Source organism: Motacilla alba, chromosome 7 (genome assembly GCF_015832195.1).
Source record: "Motacilla alba alba isolate MOTALB_02 chromosome 7, Motacilla_alba_V1.0_pri, whole genome shotgun sequence".
Classification (NCBI taxonomy): Eukaryota; Metazoa; Chordata; class Aves; order Passeriformes; family Motacillidae; genus Motacilla; species Motacilla alba.
Genome location: NC_052022.1, coordinates 21489760 through 21510824, shown reverse-complemented (window position 1 = coordinate 21510824; position 21065 = coordinate 21489760). Strand labels below are relative to the sequence as shown.

At 37.5% G+C, this 21065-nt stretch overlaps 1 protein-coding gene across 3 annotated transcripts in view; it reads left to right on the top strand.

Annotated features, from left to right (window-relative positions):
- CHN1 (chimerin 1) overlaps positions 1–21065 on the top strand; it is a 92496-nt gene that overhangs the window by 21278 nt on the left and 50153 nt on the right. For 2 of the 3 annotated variants that reach the window (XM_038143031.1, XM_038143032.1), the window contains 4 exons: positions 955–993; positions 4237–4292; positions 9986–10017; positions 10774–10887. In XM_038143031.1, the coding sequence (XP_037998959.1) occupies positions 955–993; positions 4237–4292; positions 9986–10017; positions 10774–10887 (241 nt within the window). Of the gene's footprint in view, positions 1–954; positions 994–4236; positions 4293–9985; positions 10018–10773; positions 10888–13576; positions 13691–21065 lie in introns of those variants that run through there. The other variant, XM_038143033.1, reaches the window with a different exon arrangement.

Genomic DNA, 21065 nt, shown 5'->3' with positions numbered 1-21065 from the left:
GGCTCAGTTTTGCAGGCCTTTAGGACTCCGAAGTGGAGATGCCACTCAGGCCAAAATTCAAGCAACAGGTTCCCAGATTGCTTGATCTTTATGTAACCTTATAATAAGAACTGGAAATTCCTACTGTGTTGGGTGCAGCAGGTAGTTCCAGTGAGCAGACAATTGCAAAGAGAGCTCGGGCATGAATGCTGCAGTCAGCAGTGGCTTCAGACAGCAAGGCTGGCTGTGTGGGTGGCTCAGCTTGTGACCCTGTGCTAGTGAGGATGGAATAATTCTCACCAGCTCCAAGGCAGATAAGCACAGCGTCTTGCTGAAAGCCTCAGTGTCTTGTGGCCTCAGAACTGAAGCTGGTCAGAGCAGTAGAACAGTGGATCAGAGTCGAAGTCTGCAGCATAGCCCTGAGGTCAAAATGTTGGATCAGTTATAAAACAAGTCATAAGGGTGACAGAACTTAGAAGACACTGGGATCTTATTTTTTTTAAAAATTATTTGAGAATTAAAATCTAGGAGTAGAAATAGTTGTTACTTTTAATATATACTCACTACTTCCAGAAAGAACATGTACTCAGTATGAAAAAACCCCCCTTCATTTCTCCAAAGTATTTCGCTGTCCTTGCATACTCTGATTTTATTTTAAGCGTTGTTAATTGCCATCCAGAAGAGGAAAAAGCTAATGGCAGGAATAAGTTGCATGGAAACTCATTTATTGGAATATAAATTGAGATTAAAAAAATCTTTCTGGCATAGTTGAAAATGGAACTTATATATGTAGTAAAATAATATACATTCTTCCTCCTCACAGTATGCTGGCTTCTGATCTGTATGTTTGCCATTTTTCACATTTGTTTCTATAGGGTTTTTTTTTCCTAGCTAGATAGAGAAAATACCTTTTCACATTTTTAATTTAAGTAAAAAGGGGGGAATTATAACAGGTTGTTTTTTGTTTCTTTTCAGATACTGATGAATACAGACCACCTGTTTGGAAATCTTACTGTAAGTATCTCAGCATTTTGGGGCTTTTTCCCAAGTTAGAGCTGAAAAAATTTCAGTTGGATGCTTTAAAAGATTATTTCTCTTTTCATCAGAATGTGAGTTTTAGAAGCATCAAAGGGGTTCACTTCTGTTGAGAGATAGGTACAAGGAGGTAGGTTCACTACCCTGAGGACAAGTGACATAGATTATTTAGAGGAGTAGATTCTCTGCCCCTTATTAACGTGCCTTTTCCCACTCCTGCTTGGTCCTGCTTATAGTGGTTTGTCTGCCTAGACCAGGGCTTACATAAACTCCATTCGTGCCTTAAATTTGGTATCCTTGCAAACTTCTAGGGCTCCTGTGATCTAGCGCCTTGCATCACTAGAGCTGAGCTTGAGCTGGTTAAGAAAACTCAGAATAAATTGTTTTCTTCAAGAATTTACTGATGCAGTAAAACCAGAGCATTTGTTTGGCCTGGTGTGACAAATCACAAGCAGGTTTTTGGAAGCCCTGACTAGAAGGGCCTGGATGCTACCAGCCTGCCCCTGCTCTGCAGTTCTTGGTGTGTTTGTGCCCGTCCCCAGGGGCAGCTGGGGACGGGCACAAACTGCAGACTGCCTGAGTCAGGTGGGCAGGGCAGCAGTCCGGGTGCCTTGCCCTGAGATCAGAGTGCCACTCTCTTGGGAACTTCACAAATTGCTAGTTTTGTTTCAAAAAAGCCAAACCCAAACCAAACCCACAAAAAAAGCAAACAGCCATTTTTAAATGCAGAAAAATTCCATGTAAAGGAATTTTGACTTTTTTGACTGTGCAAATGGAGCCTTAGGGACATGGAAGAGAGCATGAGAAAACTGTAAAAGAGCATTGTAGCTTCCTACAGTGGCTCACCTATGAATTCTAGTTCTTTGTAGATACAAAAGCCAAGATGTGAGACATTTTGAGACTCGAGGAACCACAGCAAGAAAGAAGATTCTTCTGTGAGAAGCAGATTTTGAAAACAGAATGTTTGTGTGTATAACACACTTAACAGTTCAGGGATGTCAGACTTACATTTGCATTACTTTGTATGTGTTCAGCTTGGTGTCTTCAGGCTGGATAAAGGGATTTGCTCAAGCAACATTTCACATTGTGAAAATGTTTGCTCTCTAAAAGTTGAGGAGATTTAGCACTTGAGAAAATGTAGTTACTTTAAAACGTTTCCATCCTGCTGTGGGAAAATTAAAGGCTAGGTGAGAACCATGGTTAGAAGGAGAGCAAGTTTAAGAGGGCAGATTTGATTTTTTTTTCCCAGCTCTGTACCTTCTGTGAACTCAGGGAACACTACTCCAGTTTATTCCACACCATAATCCAGAATAAGGAGGTTGAACCTCTCTAAGACCAGATCTTCATTGCCAACTTGACAGAAGCTGAAAGCCTGGGCACATGCACGTGTGTTTGCACCAGCGTGGTTTGCATGTATGGTTTGTGTGCACCTGCTCTCCTACCACATTGTGGTTTGCCTGCCATGGTGAACCTTCCCGTGGTTCAGAAGTAAGCTCTGGATCCTGAGGCTGGATTAGATCTGTCTCAAGACAGACAAAGAGGAATGTGTTGTTTGACTTCCCTGGCAATAATTACAGCAAGGAAAAGCTGCTCTTGGACAGTTTGAATTGCATACATCGGCCAGAGGAGAAGGAATAGGAATCCTGTTTTGTAACTTAGCTAGTCAGCCTGCTGTGCTTCTTACTGGAAGAGGAGATAGGTATTGCCATTGGTGAAAAAGAATTTCTTTTCAGAAAATCTTTTCAGTCTGGCTTGAAGTAAGGTGGGAAATAGTTCTCAGTTTTCAGCCAGTTTCTGTGGAGCATGACTGTGGGTCTCCTCTTTTGTGAAATTCAGAAAACTCTTAACTTGCTCTTTCATTTTGTTTTTTTTTTTTCCTTTGAACTTGGCTCTGCAGTTCTCAGAATTAGATATGGACAAGATCCAGTGCCATCAAACACAGCTTTTACAATAGAAGCTGGGGAATCTATGTGCTGGCAATATAAATGGTCATGCTATGCCTAAAATGATAATTGTACTTTTATATACCTGTGTGCTGTTCTTCATCACTTGCAAAAATCATTTTTGTATTACCCAGCATGGAAATGACTGGTTTTAGTAGCAACAGGAGAAACCATTAGGCTTTTTATTTGGAACAAAGGGAATGTTTTTTTCCAGTTTATCTTACGATTCAGTGGTCATTTGGCATCTTGCCATTTTCTCCATTCCCATATAGGTTGACACATAAATACAGCATTTGCCAGTGGAAAAGATTTGGGATCAAATGAGAGTTGTAATTAAGTCAAATTGTATTGGTTAAATTAATGTATGGTCTTACTGTCTGAAGAAGGTGATGGCACAATGTAGACCTTGGTATTCGTACTAATGATTGCAACATAATTTAATTTTAAAATATTACAATTCCAAATGTCCATTTTGCCATTTCTAGTGTACTATTGAAATACTAACTTGGTGTTGACAGCCTCATTTTGAAGGTGACTTGCCAAACCAGATTGAGTTGGCATAGAAGTTGAAAGTCATTCCTTTGGTATTATACTAGAAAGTTTGCACATACTGGTAGCATTAAATTTACATCTGGTTGTAAAGGTCTGTTCTGGCTTGATAAAGCTTATTTTAAATATAGAGAAAAAGGAGGAGGGAAGATGTAAATGTAAGTAAGTGTATGTCATAATTTGGGCCTCAGCTATTTCACTCTGCTACTCAACTCGTTATGTCTTTAGATCTGCAAAGGCCATCTTTCTCTTTCTTCAGAAAGGTCATCACTGAGCAGTGGCAAAGGCAGAGGGTTTGACAGTGCACAGTTCTGAATGATTCTCATAAAGTCTTGATGTGTTGCAGGTGACTGGGTGTGTGCCCAGCATAGTAGGATTGGGCTCCATCTGCTTACCGAAGAAAGTCTGACATCAGCCTGATTTGACATATAATGAACTTTAGTTTGTGTTTATTATGATTCTTTTTCTGATCTGTTTGTTGGAACTTGTCTGATCTCACCTAGTTATTCCATATTACTTGATGAATTCATTGTAAAGAAAATCAATATCCCATTTTGGCTTGCAACATCTTTTTTAGTAAATGTTGTTAGTAAATTTTTATATCTTTCATATTGTTGTGTTAAATTTTGCAGAAAGTCTCCTTTGTTTAAACTGCAATGTTTAATGTTAAAATGCCTAACTTACACAATGATTCTCTATTAATTAGAATTTAACTTCTGCCTCCTCCCAGTGTATCAGTTACAACAGGAAGCTCCCCATCCTAGAAGAATAACCTGCACTCGTGAGGTGGGTACCACAGTGTTCAGTTTTATACAGCCCAGTAATTCCATGTCTGTACTTAATTGTGTCCAGCCCAAAGAGTGGCTCCTTGGGACACTTTGTGCTGTGATTAGAGTGAGTAGCCCTGGGGCATGCTACTCAGAAATCCATTTGTTCTAAAAATGGAATTTAAAGCATTTTGATGTGTATCATCATTTACTGAGACTCATTTACTACTTTTTGATTCTTAGACACATGGAAACATACATTTTCTCCTCATTTTCTCATGAGGGTCTCACTTGTGAATGTTCTAATTCCCACAGAATTAGAACTTTAATTTTTCTATATATATTTTGATTTCTTTAAAAAGAAATACCAAAATAAAAAGAACAAAGAAATTTAAAAAACCCAAACCAACCCATAGTTGAAAGCACCAGCACAGTTAAGGAAATCATACAATGCTTAACATGACAATTGTAATTATTTTGTAATTATTTGACTGCACAAAATATATGTACTCTGTAGTCAGAGAGAAATTGTAAACTGATGAAGGAGTCTGGGATATTCAGTAAGATATGTTAGCATAATATCCCAGGCTAGTTTGGCTGCAGAGAAGGGCTTGGAGGTCTTCTGTCCTAGGTGGTAAGAACTCACAAGCAAATTTCATATTAAGTTCTTTTTCATAGGGTTTCTTAGAATACTGTTAGCTAATCCAGTCAAATAAGCAGAGACATAAATGTGTTTTCAGAATCTGAAAATTAAAAATTTTTACTGTCCCTGATGTGATGGAAATTTTTCAGCTATTGATCAGATACAGATTGTCCTCTTTTTAGAACAGAACAACAAACTTGCCAGCCAAATATAAAAACAGCTGTGTAATTCTTCAAATACAAATCACACTGACTACTACCATTTTCTCATCCTCATTTTCACTGAATTTAAATTCTGTTAATTGGAAAATGTCACTAGCTCAAATAGAGATAATTAATTAAAAAGTTGGACTGGTTTACAAAGGAAAATTTGCTATTGTGAGTGGTGGCCTGTTACAGTCAATGGGGGATTGCAAAAGTATCACAAACAATTGAAACACTGCTAAGTCCTGTCATCAGTGGAGAATGAAATGCAACAGAGTAGTGTCTGTAATGTCATCTTCCTATGCATTTATTCCAAAACAAGATTATGACATATGACAAACTTTAAGTAAGTGTAAAACTATCCCTGTGTCAGAGTAAACAAAAACTGAGACATTCTGTGTTTTAAAATAGCTTCTTGAACTCTGCAGAGTAAACCTGTGTCTGCACCATGAATATTGTTGAAGAAGCTGAGAAATAAAAGCTGTGGATTTAGAAACTAGAGAGAACAGAAGTAAATAACACAAAACTATAAAAGAATCAGTCAGGTATTTAGCTGCAGAGCAGAGCATATTAAATACACATTTTATCATTGAAGAATTAGTTAATGTTTTAAAAATAAATATTGGAAGCCTATTTTTAACTAATAAAGGTAAAATTGAAGAAGTACATTATCAATGTGCATTTTCCTACTTCTGCATTAATTCTTTATAATGCAGATAAGAGTTTTTCATTTTAAGTGTTGAACAATTTATGCAGCTGAGCTGATTTGAAGTGAAAATATATTCAGCAAGCAGTAACTTGTTAACCTTTCTCTCTGGTCTCAGCCTCTCCTGCTTGTGTTGAGCTTTGTGATCTGTTCTTTCTCAGCTGGGTTTCTATTAGCAGCCACACATGAGTCAGTGGGGAGCAGAATCTTTTCCTAAGTGGTTGAATTATTCAGCTGTATAAACAAATTCATAAATATTAGGAAGAGAATTTTGGTCCTGAGAACATCAAAGAGGTCAGTGGGAATGAACAATATGTCATTTGGTGAGGTATTAACACATAAATTGCTCTTGCCTTATTGTAATCCATTTGTTGACAAACGCAGGAGTGATGATTAGGGGAAAAAGCACTTGGTAAAGAATAATTGGAAATCACAACATAAAAAAAACCCCACCCTTTATTTCATGTGCAAAGACACACATTGTACAAGTGCTGATACTGAGAGGTGTATTCAACAGAATGACCTACTTAACTTGAAATGCTTCTCAAATACAAAGAATTCAAGTTTCTGCTCTGCTACACCAGTTTCATATCAGAGCAACACACAGATCAGTGGAGAGATGCTGAAGTAAAAAGAGATTGCATTCATTTGGGATTTTTTGTTGTGAAGGTGCAGCAGAGCCAAGTCTTTTAGTACTCCATGAGGTTAAAGTTGATAGTTCTATAACATTCTAAGGTTATTTGACCTCTGCATGAGGCTTGCATGCAAATTATAATGTTGTTTGTCCAATTAATACTGTATTTCCTCCATGAAAGTAACATTTTTATGCATAGAATCTTATATACACTTGTGCATGCATTGGCATATTTAGGGCAGCCTTGACTGATGTATAAAAGCATTCAAAGAACAACTTAAAATAACTATATGAAAAAATTCATAGTGTGGAGATAATTAAAATCATTGTCTTTTTCTGTCCTTTTAGGAAGCTTCATCCTAATTCAGTGGTAATAGTTAATAAACCTGTTAAACAGCATCTCTGGTAGTATTGTGAAAAAGGTCTCAAGAAAGACAGAATATGGGCATATATAATGCACATCCTTATTAAAGCTGTTTGTGGCTTTATCTGCATGATATTTGACCAGGATGACTTTCCAAATTTCATGATAGCTAAGCTCTTTTCCAAAGGAATGTCTACTATAAGGTGCTTGCCACGTCTGCTTGATTTTTCTGTTCATAAATTTGGTTTCATTACCTTCACCCCTCAGTTTGAAAAAATTACAAATTAAGCAATGGTGGATATCTTGTTGAGCTTTGTGTTTCTTGAAGGTATCATAGGGAGACCTTAATTTTTCCCGTGGCCTCTGCATTAGTGACATACAAATAAACACATTGAAAACAAATATCTCATGCTTTTTCCTCCCATTTTTTTCCCAAGTTTGAAGCAATTTTTAAAACCTTGCCAAGCAAACAGCAGCATGAAATTTTTCCCATAAGTAAAAATCCTGAGAAGTCAAAAGGCAGTGTTTGGCTGATCTTTGCTGGATACAAAGAAAAAGAAGCAGCTACGGCTGCTCTTACTCACACTCAGCAATGCTTTGGTCCAAAAATATTGCCAAATCAGAAAAGAATTCTGCAGAGGATAATTACATTGTATTTTCAGCTATCAGCTTTAGCTAATAGGACCAATTTCTTAGTAGCATCTTATTTTAAAATGTATTTCCTTTCTTAGATGAGTTTAGTTCCAGTCCAGATAACTTGTTATAACTTCCAGTCTCATTAACTTATGGATAACAAACTGTGAAAGTTACACTGTTGAAGCTTGTGAACTAAACTGTTTTGGCTTTCAGTGCTCAGGTGCAAAGGGAGGATACGTGGATGCCTGCAATTGTCATTTGTAGAATTAATTTTGTGGAATACAGTCTGCCAGGAACTCTTTGAAGTCCAAGGAAACACAAAAGACCAAGAAAGCTGCACGTTGCTTCTGGTTCCAGTGCAGTTAAGGATAAGGACACTGTGTCTAAGTTGCAAAGGGTGCAGTTGGTGTAACACCTGTCAGAAGCTTTGCAGAAAGCCTGAGAACAGTGTTTACTGTCTTACATGGTAAATTTGGCTTACAGAGAGTCTGTGGGGTTTTCTCAGTGCACACAAACTGCACTGTGTATGCAGCCCAGCCATTCTGAGTGAATTAGAAGGCCCCTGCTGAGTTCTGATGGAATTTTCTTAAAGTCTTAATGTATGTCAATATAGATGTCAAAACCCCCTAATATTATCGTAAATGTAATAAGTGATTTAAAAAACCCCAAAACACAAATAAACAGGCAATAAAATTCAGTGAATTGAGATTCCAGCTGCACTGAGTCTTATGCAAGCAAAAAGTGTTGCACATCAGCATTGATACTGAAGTTGTTGCAAGTTGGTAAAACTGATCAGTGGAGACAGTGTTAACAGAAGTGGTTATTTTCCTTTTTAACTCATCATCCACTAAAATGAACTCCAAGCCTAGCTACAAATGCCTGGAAGTCCTGTGGGGCTTTTTTCAGATGCTTTGTTTCAGTCATCTGCCCGTTCACATTTTCAAATGTTTGCACAGAGTATATTATAAATTTTCTTAGGACTTGCAAGGACTCTGAAGATGCCCTGTCAAGTTACTAATCCATTTCTGAAAAGGAATGCTTTTTCTTTTATAAATTTTCCAGTTCTCTCTTGTAAACTCACTGAGATAAAGATAAAATCTCACTAGACAGACAACAAAATCTTATTCATGACAGGATTCTTCTTTTAACAACTGCCCTAAACTAGTGTCTTGGCTTAAGGGTTTTAGTTCAGAATTGTTGCAAGTTTCTATAATAACAACAATAAAATGCTTTCATTTTTTCTCTGTTGATGTTGCTGTCTTCTCATTGAAGAAATAGCCTACATTTAACAAAAAATATCTTAGGCCTTTCTTGTTTTTTGAAATAATCCAGTCTCTTCAGGCCCTTTGAAAACAGCTATCACACCAGGCAACTCTTGTTGGCTGTTATAAAGGGAAAGGAAATATTTTAGAACATGATAAATCTTTCCAGTGATGGAATGTTTTTTCCCAAGTGATGAATCATTACAATAGCCTTTTATTTGCTGGGAATGTTGAAGAATTTTTATTAGACTGTACATCAGGATGTATGTTGTTCATTGTTGTTTTGGATATCTGAAATCTTTATACTCCATAGAAAACACTGGAGAGAAGCACTAATATTAATAGGCTTTTTTGTTGAAAAAATGGAAAAAAAGAAACTAATGTGGCATTCCGTGTTTCAGCATAGCTGGATTGTTTCATACCTGTGTAGTTCAAGTTGTATATCTATTGACTTTTACTCCCCAAAGAGTTTCCCCCTTTAAATTTAGCAAGAAAGGATAACCTGGTAGCTTAGATTATTAGCTGATTTCTGTGGGATATGCTGTTCCTCACTTGGCTCTAAACTTCCTGGAGAAATAAAGAAGCATTACTTCATCTAAAATAATTATCAGGCAACTTGTACCCTGACACCTCTGCATATTGTGTGCATTTACAACATAAGGTCTCTGGAGTACAACACATAACACATGCACACCTGCTTTTGAAGTCTTTTAGGTGAGACTGCAGATCACACAGTTTAGTGAAGTCAAGAAGCACAAGACTCAGGCACTTGATGCTTTACTCAACCATTTGCCCTCACTCTGAGGCGCTGCATAGTAGTGGCTTTATTTTAGCAGAGGCACCAACAGCTCTGTGATGGAAGGTAACCTGTAAATTTGTTTTATAGATGTTTCATTGCATTAGTGCACTCAACAATATGGTGCACTTATATGCATGAACTGCTAACTCATTTCCCCTACCTGGCACTTTGTAAAAGCAATATTCAATGCCATCAGATTGCATATGCAGAGTGCTGAGGATGACATGATCCAAGTGGCTCATCCTTTCTCACTCCATTTTAAGCCATTCACAAGTGCAATATTTCCTGAAGGTCTCTCTTTGGTTCCCCTATGTTCTAATCACGGGAGAAATTCTGTTCTAGATTATTTTTGCCTACACTTTCACATTATATCCCTTTCTGGTTTTAATACTGTATTGTGAACAGTCCACTTACTGTATAGCTTCTCTTGTTATGAAACATTACAATTTCTGTTGTTTCTTCTAGGTAGAGAACAGACCCAAATATTATGGAAGAGAGTAAGTAACAAACATCTCTGGAAGTGGTTTATCCTGACATATTGGTTAATAATAGTTACAGAAAAGGTGTCAAGTGTTTAGTCTGTGCTCTTTGTTTCTTCTGTGTGTTTTACAGCAGTCTGTCTCACCATCAGATCATTATTACAGTGCCATCACTTTTGTCTGCCTAAAATTACAGCTGCAGTTTCTGATGGATATGAAAAGATATTTGAGTCCCAAATGCAATATATGATCAGTCTCTGTCTTCTGTTTCAGGTTGCTAATGCAAAGATGGTTAGATTTAGTGTGAAGAAACAGAGGAGATCTTACTTATGTTTATTTTGGTAAAAGATGTGTAGTGTTGCTGGGTTATTACATCAGCAATTACTGAGATTACAGCAACTTGCTAAAATCTCAGGGATCACATAAAATATCCCCAAATGCTTCAAAATGTTTGATTGCCTGCCACTAGCACAAAACATGTGAAACCAGCAGGAGAAAACAGATTTATTTCTACATATTAAATTGATAGATGCAGATTTAAAAACAATGTACTTGTTTCATAGATATTCTTTCCTAGAAGCCTTTCTAAACCATTTGAAGTTACTTCAAATACAGGCAGAAAGGGAAATTAATTCAAACTGTAGATTCCTTCAAATCAGTCATTTTTATGGTTGTTTCTTTTTTAATTACTATTGTTGGTACTTTTTAAATGAAGACCAAAAGGTGATTTAAAAGGGAAGAGGCATGTGCTTCAAAAAAATTTTTGTTCCTTAGATTCCATGGGATGATCTCAAGGGAGGAAGCTGACCAATTATTAAGTGTTGCAGAGGGAAGCTATCTCATTCGTGAAAGCCAAAGGCAACCTGGAACCTACACTTTGGCATTAAGGTCAGTAATTAATATTTAATTTTTAAATTTATAAAATATTCAAATGGTTTTACTGTGTTGCTGACCTCAGATCATAAAATTCTTTGTAATTGTTCTAATTTCATCATTATACTTTTTTACCCTAGTTACAGATTTGGTATCGTTGACCTTCCGTGCCCTTTTTTGAAGTGCTAACATTCCTTATTGTTTGCACCATTAGGATAACAGCAATTGTGGTTTTGCCAGTGGGGCTTCATTTTGCCCTTCCCCCACTATGATACAGATGTGACCCCATGCAGATGTTGGGAGAGCAGGTGATCAAGAAACAAAAGGCGTCTTATGAGTTCCCTGACTAGTCTGCCATGTCCTGGCCAGGCAGCTGTTGCTGGAGAACACTTAGTCCTCCCTAGTCTCTCCACGGGATGGCAACAAACCAGGAGGCCCTTTTTGTCTGAACACCTGTTAGCTAACAGTGCTTGCAGATCTGCTTCTTCATTCTGCAAAGTTCTGGCAAGTGGGTCAGCTATAAATAAAAAAACTCAAAAAGCAGTTGTAAGTTTTAAATAGCTTAATTACTTTTAAGATATTGGAGGTTATTTTGGCCTGTGCGGTACATCTGAGTACTCAGATGGGAGACAGTGATTATTAGTAATGTTGTAAATCTAGGTGGCACAGAAAAACATTGAAGGAGAAGATGCAGTTACTGAAAGTTTTATATGGGTAAAATAAGATTATGATTAAAATAATAATGTCTTGAAATAATAGGTTGTGATGAATTAGTTTTTCAGGGGAAAAAAAGAATATATTTTCATAGGATATTTGTTTCTGTAGTAATAAAAGAGAAACATGATTGACATTTACAGTGACTTTCATTAACAGTGTAAATTTGGTATTTCTTATTAAAATAGTACTCAATTTCATCATCTTCTGCTCTTGCAATATTCTTTTAAAGCTACAAAGAAATCAGTTTTTGTAACACCTGGCTTGAAGGCAGAGCTCCCACTCCCTGCTTCCAGTGTGCAGAAGACGCAGGGCCTGTAGATTAAGATGAAGCTGTTGAGCATCTTATAGGATTTATTGCTACAGATTGTTTTTCAAATGCACCTCCAGTCCAGCAAGTCAAAAGATGGCTTTTTTCCAGGTTTGATGGTATCTCTCACACTGGAAAACCCCTTTGAAAACAGTAAAATCAATTTTATACCAAATGGAGAAAAGAATGGGTAGCTGTTAGTGATCAGTTTGGGAAAAGATTTCAAATGATAGCAAAGTTGTTATCATTGATTTATTTTGATGAAATTCAGTGTTTGGGAAAACACAGCAGAAACTGAAACTGCAGCATCTTGCAGCCATTTCATTATGTTTAAATGGTAAATGACTTGTGTATCACGGGCAGTGGGTCTAGGTGGCTGCTTTCCTTCCCACAGCAGGTAATACTCTGTTCCCTTGCTGTTGGCCTTCAAAGTGTATGAATGAGGGTGTTAATTCTCATATCTTAGGTGGAACTCTGTGAACTGCGGTGCTCTGTCTTCTACCCATTGGAATTTTACCACTAGGATTTATTTTTTTTCACTACTAGGCAGTGTAGCAGGAGTCTGCGTTTCCATTGACTGGAGGGAGAGTTTTTCTCAGTTTTTATTTTTCCTCTCCCTGGAATTATAAATGCAGAACATAACTATTAGCCAGAATGCCCACTGACTGTGTTTCTGACATTGTAGCCTCTCTTTAAATCCTTTCTGCAGTCTCTCTGTGCATCCTGACTGTAAGAAGTTTGCTGGGATTGCCATGATGAGTTTATGTATTTCTATCATTTTCTGAGAGCATCACTTGTGTTTGGGTCACTACACTGCCAGATGGCAAAGATAGCCCCATCTGCAGTTTAGATAATCCCAGCAGGAATTTAAGAATGTAATTTCCATGGCCGAAAACAGATCTTGTCAGTAGGATGGTATGTATGAGCACAACTTTTCCAAGTTCAACAGAAAGCTTTGACTGAGTTCAGGGTCTCTAATTTCACCCTTTCTCTTCTGGTTGTATGAAGAAATTTGGTATTTTCATACTAGGTTTAAGTGCCTCTCTGTCTCTGAAGCAGTCATGTCAACTTTAAGATCACTTCAGTATGATTTTTGCTTTTCCTTCTTTACCTTTGTTTTACCCCTTAGAAGGTGTGGGAGGAAAGAAATCTTGGTCAGCTGTTACATAAAAAAACAGACACAGAGCAGATTCCAAGAATTTTATTAAGTTAATCCAGCAATTCTCTAGAGGTGCTCTAATTCTGCAATAACATAGTGACAAAACATTAAGTGAAATATCTTTGTTTCCTGATTGGTTTTCAGGAACATTTTGGTAAAAAAAATGGAAATAAGTTGAGTAAAATTTAGATTCTTTAAGGTACTATCAACTCTTGGCATAAATACTTGGTTCCCTCTGTATTTCTGTGTATCTACTCAATCTCTCACTGTTTGTTGTCTGATGTGTCAGCCTTTGACAGTCTGTCAATTCTGGTTAGGGCAAATTGGAAACCACCTATGAAGTGTGATTGCATCATGAAATCCCAGTTCATGGAGATATAAAATTCTTGTGGTAGCTCTGGGTAGGAGCAGCTGATGTTGAGACTGAGACAGGTTTGTTTCCTGGCTTGTAGCTGCTGATGGCTCTGCTGGGGAGGCAGGCAATTCAGTGAGACAGACGGCCCAGCACATCCAGCTCTGGCAGATGTCTTCTTCCTGTGCTTGTGTCAGCGTGCCTGGGAATCCTGAAAGACCCAGTGCATCCAGTCGTGAAGAGCAGTGTAGTGAAACAGGATCATGCCCCTTCCTGTGGCAAGGTATGATGTCTCTGTCATGGAATGTTTCCAGCCATCTTTTCTGAAATGGAGAAGAACAGGCTTTTTGTGATTTATCCTGAGGACCCAAGCCAGACAATTCCTCAAATCATCATGGGACACTTTCAGTGTTACATTTGATTCCACCAGCTATTGTAGCTGACGTCCAAAATCTCAGTGTCTGTGCCAGCCAGGACTGCACATCCTGTTCAAGACGAGCTGCACCATGTGTTTTAGTTCTTTGTTCTCTAAAGCCTTCTAAATGAGTTTTTGACCACTGTGAAGCATTAGGCTGTGGTGCTTTTATGGAACTAGCTTTAGTAGATCTAAAGATCTTGTTCCTGAGCTGCTATAGCTACAGACATAGCCTAGCACCACTTAAATGACCAAATATAGGACAGGAAAAGTAATACTTTTTGCAAGCTAAAGCAAAGCGGTCAGCTGTTCTTAGTGCAATACTGTGGAATAGTTAATTGAGTTCAAAGTGAAGATTTTTAATATTTTTTCTTTGTAAGGTAGGGAAAGTGACTCTTACCCAAAAAAAAAACCTTTTCATTTTTTAAAGCTGCTGTTGAGTTACAGTAAAATCTGCTTTCTACTTATATAACAAGCTGCATTTTCATCGTCTTATGACAAGCTATTTTTGCCTACTTTCATCCATTATTGTGCAATTAATTTGCATCATGACTTTTTTAAAGGCAGACTACCTTTTAAATATAAATTTGAAACAAAAGATGGTGGAGTTTTTTTAGAAAATAATTTTCTCTGAATTTGTAAGAGAGATAGAAGTATGTTCTTAAAGAAAATGATAATTTAAATGTTGTTTGAAGTATAGAAGTTTGACTAAATAGTCAGAGCTGTCCTTCAAATAAAATTGATGTTCAGAGCCTAAGAAGGCCTGTAAAATTGTGTCAGCTCAGATGCCATGTAAAGGAGAATGAAGCATAAACACAACTGAGAGCAGCAAATCAGCACCCTACTGTATTTAATGCCTGCACTTAATCATGGATGCATTCACCAATCTTTACTAATTAATTAATCAATCAGAGAATGCCACTGAAAATGTTTTGCAATCTTGAGGTTTAAAAAATAATACTGACATGAGAAAACTATCGTAGATATATATCTGTGTCCATACATACCAGCAAGTCTCTGTTAGAATAAAAAGATATAAAATGCATTGTAATGTTAATTCAGTGTTCCAAGCAGATTTAAAATAATGAGAATTCCCAATTCACTTCTGGAGCTATTAGATCTGCTTTTACATTTGGCAAAAGAGTAATACATTGCCTAATGTTAAGACCTGTAGCAAATGACAGTAACAATAGACATGGTGTGCAATGTAGCCTTCTGTGGTGGAGAGCTTGTTTAATAATTAGGATGAGGATAAAGAGGAAATGGGTAGAGAGTGTACTAGTGGTAGGCGTTGAAGTGTGATGGTACTGCATGTTCTTTTGAGCAGATAGCTGCTGTAGCACATTTAATTGGTTACCATGGTTTCCCTTCCTGCAAATTCTATTGTTGTGATACTGAGAATGAATTGAAATAAGCTTCTGCAGCATGATTAAAAAAAAAAAAAAAAAAAAAGGTAATAACGTGAGCCATGATTATGAGTCATGGAGTCATGTTTTCTTTATGTTTGGAGGTTTGGGCACATTGATGATTATGTAGCACCGGGAAAGAATTTTTCAGGTGAAATGAATGTCAAAAATTAGAAATCTTTATTTTAGTCATGTATTGTGCAAATTCATACATACATTCTCAATCCCTAAATTATGACTTTTTTAAAGAAACTAGCCACAGGCATTTTAAAAGGAGACCTAATTGGCAGGCTATTAGGGCATAATGCTGCAAATGAACCTTTTAAGTATCAGAGGATGTCTGCTTTGGTAGCTGGATGCTGTTTATTTTCAGTGGGCTCTTTTGGGACACGTGTGCAGTGCTGTTCCAGAACACGTGTGGATTGCTGTGGGATTACTTACACATGTAGCATTCAACATCTGCAAAAGGCTTCTTGAATTCAGATATTAATACTGTTATCTGCATTCTGCTGAAAAGCCTTGTTGTACATACTGGGACCTGGGAGAGCAATTGGGGAAAGAAGACTTGTTTGAAACTCCTTTCTACATGATAATAGTTGAATTCTGTTTTTCAAATGATGAATGTATCAAAATCTGATCATAGTTTATCCTGCATCTACAGCTGATCTGTAAGTAGTCAGAAGGAGCCCAGCAAAGCAGTAGCTGGCTGCATCTCTTCACTTTACCATGGTAACAGTATTCTGACACCATGCTAGTTGGTAGGGAAACATTATAAAGACCATTTTAAAGACTAAACTTTGCATATCTTTCTGTGTATTTTTTTACCTGCTTTGCAAATGAAGTGATTTGCAGTAGCAAGGGTTGAATTCAGTTTCTAGAATCCTTTCTAAATTCATACAATATTCCTTGGTTGCTAGCTGAAAAAAAAAAAAAAAAAGGGAAAAGGTGGTAATAAGTTCTGGAGCTTGCTTTTCTGCTTCAAGTAAAACAATTGGCCCTCTATCTAAATGATGTTCCATGTAAAAAGTTTCTTTTGCTACATAAAATTTCACACTAAATAATTGACTCTGTTAGTTTGTCAACAACATGTAAGGTTCAGCTATCAGCAAACACCTGAGGTGTCTGCTTATCATCTGCCTTATGTAAGTGCATCTGGGCACTACTGAAATAGCTTCACTTAAGTATTTAGACTAATAATAAATAGCTACTAACCTTAATGAGTAATTAACTGGCTACCTAGGTCCTCCCACAGACTAGAATGCTTTTTTCCTTATGGTTCATGTCTTCTTGCTGTGTTCCTGTTCTCCTTTCCTCCTCTTCCCATCTGTTGTTGTTGTCAGCTCTGTTTTCTTTTGGCTAGAGTGTCTAATTTATCTTTAGCAATTCGGTTTACTGCAGTCTTTCTCCTGCTGGTGTTAAGTTCAGCACTTCTCAGAGGAATACTCTCTGCTTCAGCGTGTTGTGAACTTTTTTGGGAGAGCTTGTCCAAGAGATGGCTGTGCTCAGCGTACCCAGCTCATGTTCATTTATGCCGTGTCCTTCACCCTGGCTGCAGCTCCTGCTGTGCCAAAAGCTCTGCTGTGATCTGCTGAGCAGCAGAGACACTGCCCTTGTGCTGAGGTACTGTGGTGGAGCTCAGGAGGTCTGGGCTCACTTCTTGGCTTCATATATGACTTGGCTTTAGGCCATGAAGTTCTGCAGGCCTCATTTCTCCATTAGAGATGATGTTTTCTCTTCTCTATTGTCTCACGTGCTTGTTCAGTACAAAAGTCTAGGATATCTTTAAAATGGCCTAGGCTGACTGGAAGTTGTACCACATCTCTCAGTCTACCCCCAGTCACAGCTCCTGAGCAGGAATCTGTGTTGCACTTTGCTGGTTTTATGCTGCATAATGCCTGGTTTAAAGCTTCTGGGCACTGTTGGAGTTGAAATAATAGCTGAAAAAATCAAATCGTAATGCAATCAGTTGCTAATCAAATTATGTATGCAAATACATTGTGCTCTCCTCTCCCGTCAAAGCATATATATATTTTCTGTCTTCTGCAAGTGCTACTGGAATGCCTCTTTTTCTCTGCTTCTTTTAGAAAATGCTAGGCAGAAATCTATCTGCAAGTTAGTCCTTTTGATTGCCTCTTATTTTTGCATTTGGAGAAACACCTTTATTCCTGTACTTCATCAGCTGTAGATACTGTGGATGCTTTATAGGCATGTTTTCAAGATAACACACAATAACCTCACATTGTTGTTTAACGCCACAATTGTTTTCATTGAAACATTTATTAATTATTCAAACACCAAAAGAACTGACACCTGTTTTCCTTTTCTTTCTCCCTCCTTTATACTTGGTGAAGCTCAGCTGAGTATGGTTCCTCCTGATTTGAGAGGTGCTAGAAGGAGAATCAAGCTAATTTTTTTTATATCTTGAGATAAATGAACTCTAACAGTTTCAGTAATAAATTGACATCTGCCCCATTTATTGCTGCACTTGGATGAAAGAAGAAATTGTATTCTAGAAAAACAGAATATGATAGTAAAAAAGCTATTAATCTTCATTGATGAACTGTTAGTAGCCTCAAGAATTCCAACAATGCATGTTATGTATGCCAGGAACCATTTCATTTTATGTTATTATGCTTGTTTATTGTTAAGGAAGGCAGCTTTGAGGAAAAACCATTTAGAGAGCAGGATGAGTATACTGGTGAATCTCACTGTTTGCAAAGAAGTGATGAGTGAGTACCAGAAGATTAGAGGTAGAATACACTGAGAAAACAAGTTAAACGAATAGCAAATTCTGTAATACCTTTAAGAAAGTTAAGTAAACCCGCATTGTAAGCTTTGAATTAGCAGTGGCTTAAGGCAAATCAGATTTGACAAAATCTCTCTGGAATAGAAATCCTGCTGTAGGTTTGTTTTTTTTTTTTTTTTTAATATAAGTGAATTTAGGTTTTCTTGAGACCCTGAACAACAACTTGCTGTGTAGCTTGGGAAAAAACCCAAACAGGAACAACGGCAAAACCAATGTTGCTCCACTTAGCTCTCCAAAAACCTTTTCTGGACTTGCAAAGCTATTGTATAATAAGAACATTTCTTTGGCTTTTCTCTTGATGTCTTCCACTCTGGTTTCCTTGATATACTGAATTAAAATATCAACATTGTTTTAGAAAGAGAAATTAAGAGCAAGTTTCTTTTAATGTGAGAAAGTCTAGAGAAGCAAAAGAGAAATATGACAGTCATTAGTAACTTTTGAACTAAAAGAAGATTGATTTAGAGTAGATACAAAAGAATTTTTTTTGTGATGAAAGTGGTGAAAACTGGAACAGGTTGCCCAGAGAAGTGGCAGATGCTCCATCCCTGGGAAAATTCATTGGATGGGGCTCTGAGCATCCTGGTTTGAGTTAAGATGTCACTGCTTATTGCAGGGAGATTGGACTGGACAACCTTTAAAGGTGCATTTCCAACCATTCTTTGTCTCTGTGAACTTAAGCCCTTGTAGGAAAAGCTGCTGTTAGTGAAACAAAAATGAACATGTTTGAGCATTGTGCTCTGGCAGTTTTCTCTCCACAGTACACAATCGAAGTGGAATTCCTGCTACAATTCTGATGTTGTTCTACTTCAAAATATACCAGAAAAACAATGTCATATATGACCTAAAATGAAAATGTTTTACATAGAGCAAAATTCGCATGCACAGTTTGAAGTTTGCTGAGCAGACAGTGGTAGGGTTGATACCTTAATTTAGATGAATTGAAACACACTTCTATTTTAAAGTAATATGAAAGCTCTCTGTAGCATGGAGCCGCATGGTAAAATTCACTCTTGAGGAACATTTCTTTAAAAATTTTGCTAAGCATTATTTATGTATTAGGAAACTGTGAAAGTTATTAACTTTTCTGCTAGTAACATTTCCAGATGATCTTTACCCAGGCGAGCTGGCATAGGTCTCCAAATATTGCTGTCATGTAAAGAGAAGATACCAAGCTTTTAACACATTCCCGTGTGCATGTTGAATTCAAATGTATCTTAACCACTAACCACAGTGAGTCTATTTCCAGGAAGCATGGAAATTTCATCAGGTAGAAAAGGTATTGAAACAGTGCCCAAAACATTGGTATTGATTCTGATTCAATCATCAAATCAGTCCCAGCAATTTATGTAAGGTTAAATGGAATAAGGCATACAGGCACAGTACTAATAAGAGGTGATGCATCTGTTCAAACCAAACAGATTATTTTCAAATGCTTACCACTGATCAAGAAGCATTTAACTTAAGTATTAAATGGTTTTACTGCATATTAATAGCATACCATAGTACTTGATTAGCTGACAGTTTTTCAAAATTTTAAGATGGTGAAAATCAGCTGTTAATGGTAAAATAATACATTGAAGCAAAGGAATTCTTTCCTAATTTTGTTAGATTTATTTGTGAAATGCTCTATTACAGGTATCAAGGGCTGACAACACTTTTTCTTTGTTGCTTTCAGCAACTGTTGCCTACTGCTGATGCCCTAGAGCAGTTGTTTTGTCCCTGACAGCGTTTATGATCCACAGGGAAGTGCTACTGCTCTGGTCCTCCCTGCCTGCTGTTGGCATGCTATTTATGCAGTATTGTTTTCCAGCTTTGACAAGGCAGTTTGGGCAGAGGTGTCTTCAGCCTCAGTTGAGAGAGACTGCTGGGAAGCTGTTATCAGCGATACCCTACAAGCTCTGAACTTTTTTGTTTGATCCAGACAGAGGGAGTGGAAGGTTGTGTCTGCATTGGCAGGGGATGGACACCTTGCAGTACCGGGTCTAAGATCTCTTTTCTCTTTGGAAGGATGCCATACTTTTTCCATGCTGAACTCAAGTATCATGCATTTAGCATGGGTGTCACCAAGTTTTAGGGATAACTTTACACTAAATTAATGTTCATCAAGCAACAGTCAGCTAGCCAGTACTGCCCTTCCAAATAGCTCAGGAAAACTATCCATAGTGACTGTACTCTGACACCCTTCCCAGCCATATCAGCAAGGATTTTTTTGTCTCCATTTGTGTCAACCCCTAATGTATTTGATTGCATTTATACCTATTTTGTTCTTGTAAAATACTGCTCAGGTTTTGAAAACTATGTTATTTTTCAGGCAGGTATTCTGGGAAATTGGCAAGTTCTGCGGTTCCCTGGCTATCATCAGAAATGTTGTTGCCAATGAATATTAAAAAAAAAAATTAAAATTAGCTGCTTTCAGGAGCTGGAGACCTTCAGGGATAATTGTGTAGAAGAGGTTTTGGCTGTATGCAAAGCTTGTCTTCCTTTGACAAGGAAATGGGCCAAAAGAGGATCTCTGGAATAACTTGTTTTCACTCCTGAGAACACGGCATGATTAAGAGACATTGGTGATGGCAAGATTCCTTATACTCCTATGGCTTTTTATAGAGTGTCAAGACTCAAGTTGTAAGTGTTGGTTGAGAGTTTTCATAAAATAGAACTGAAATTCTGGCACCTAATTTTAAGAAAGACTTCTGCCTTCTGGCAGCAAAGCACATTAAGGTTCTTTCTCCAAGGGAAGATTAAATCCAAGTGACCTTTAGGCTCAGTCTTAAGTTTTCACAGTTCAGTGTATGAAGTTGCTTGAAATGAAGGAGGACCCAAGTAGTCCTGAGGGGTATTAATTTGTCATTTGATTGCAGCCATGGACTCAAAACAATGCCTGGGTCTAGAAATTCTTCTCATCATAAAATAGCCTGTGAAAGTAGTGAATAGCTACTGTACCATTCTGTATGTGGACTATAAAATTCATCCTCTCAGATGGTAAGAGAGTGTATCTGTGCTCTCAATTCTTCCCTTCTTCCTTTTGTTTCTT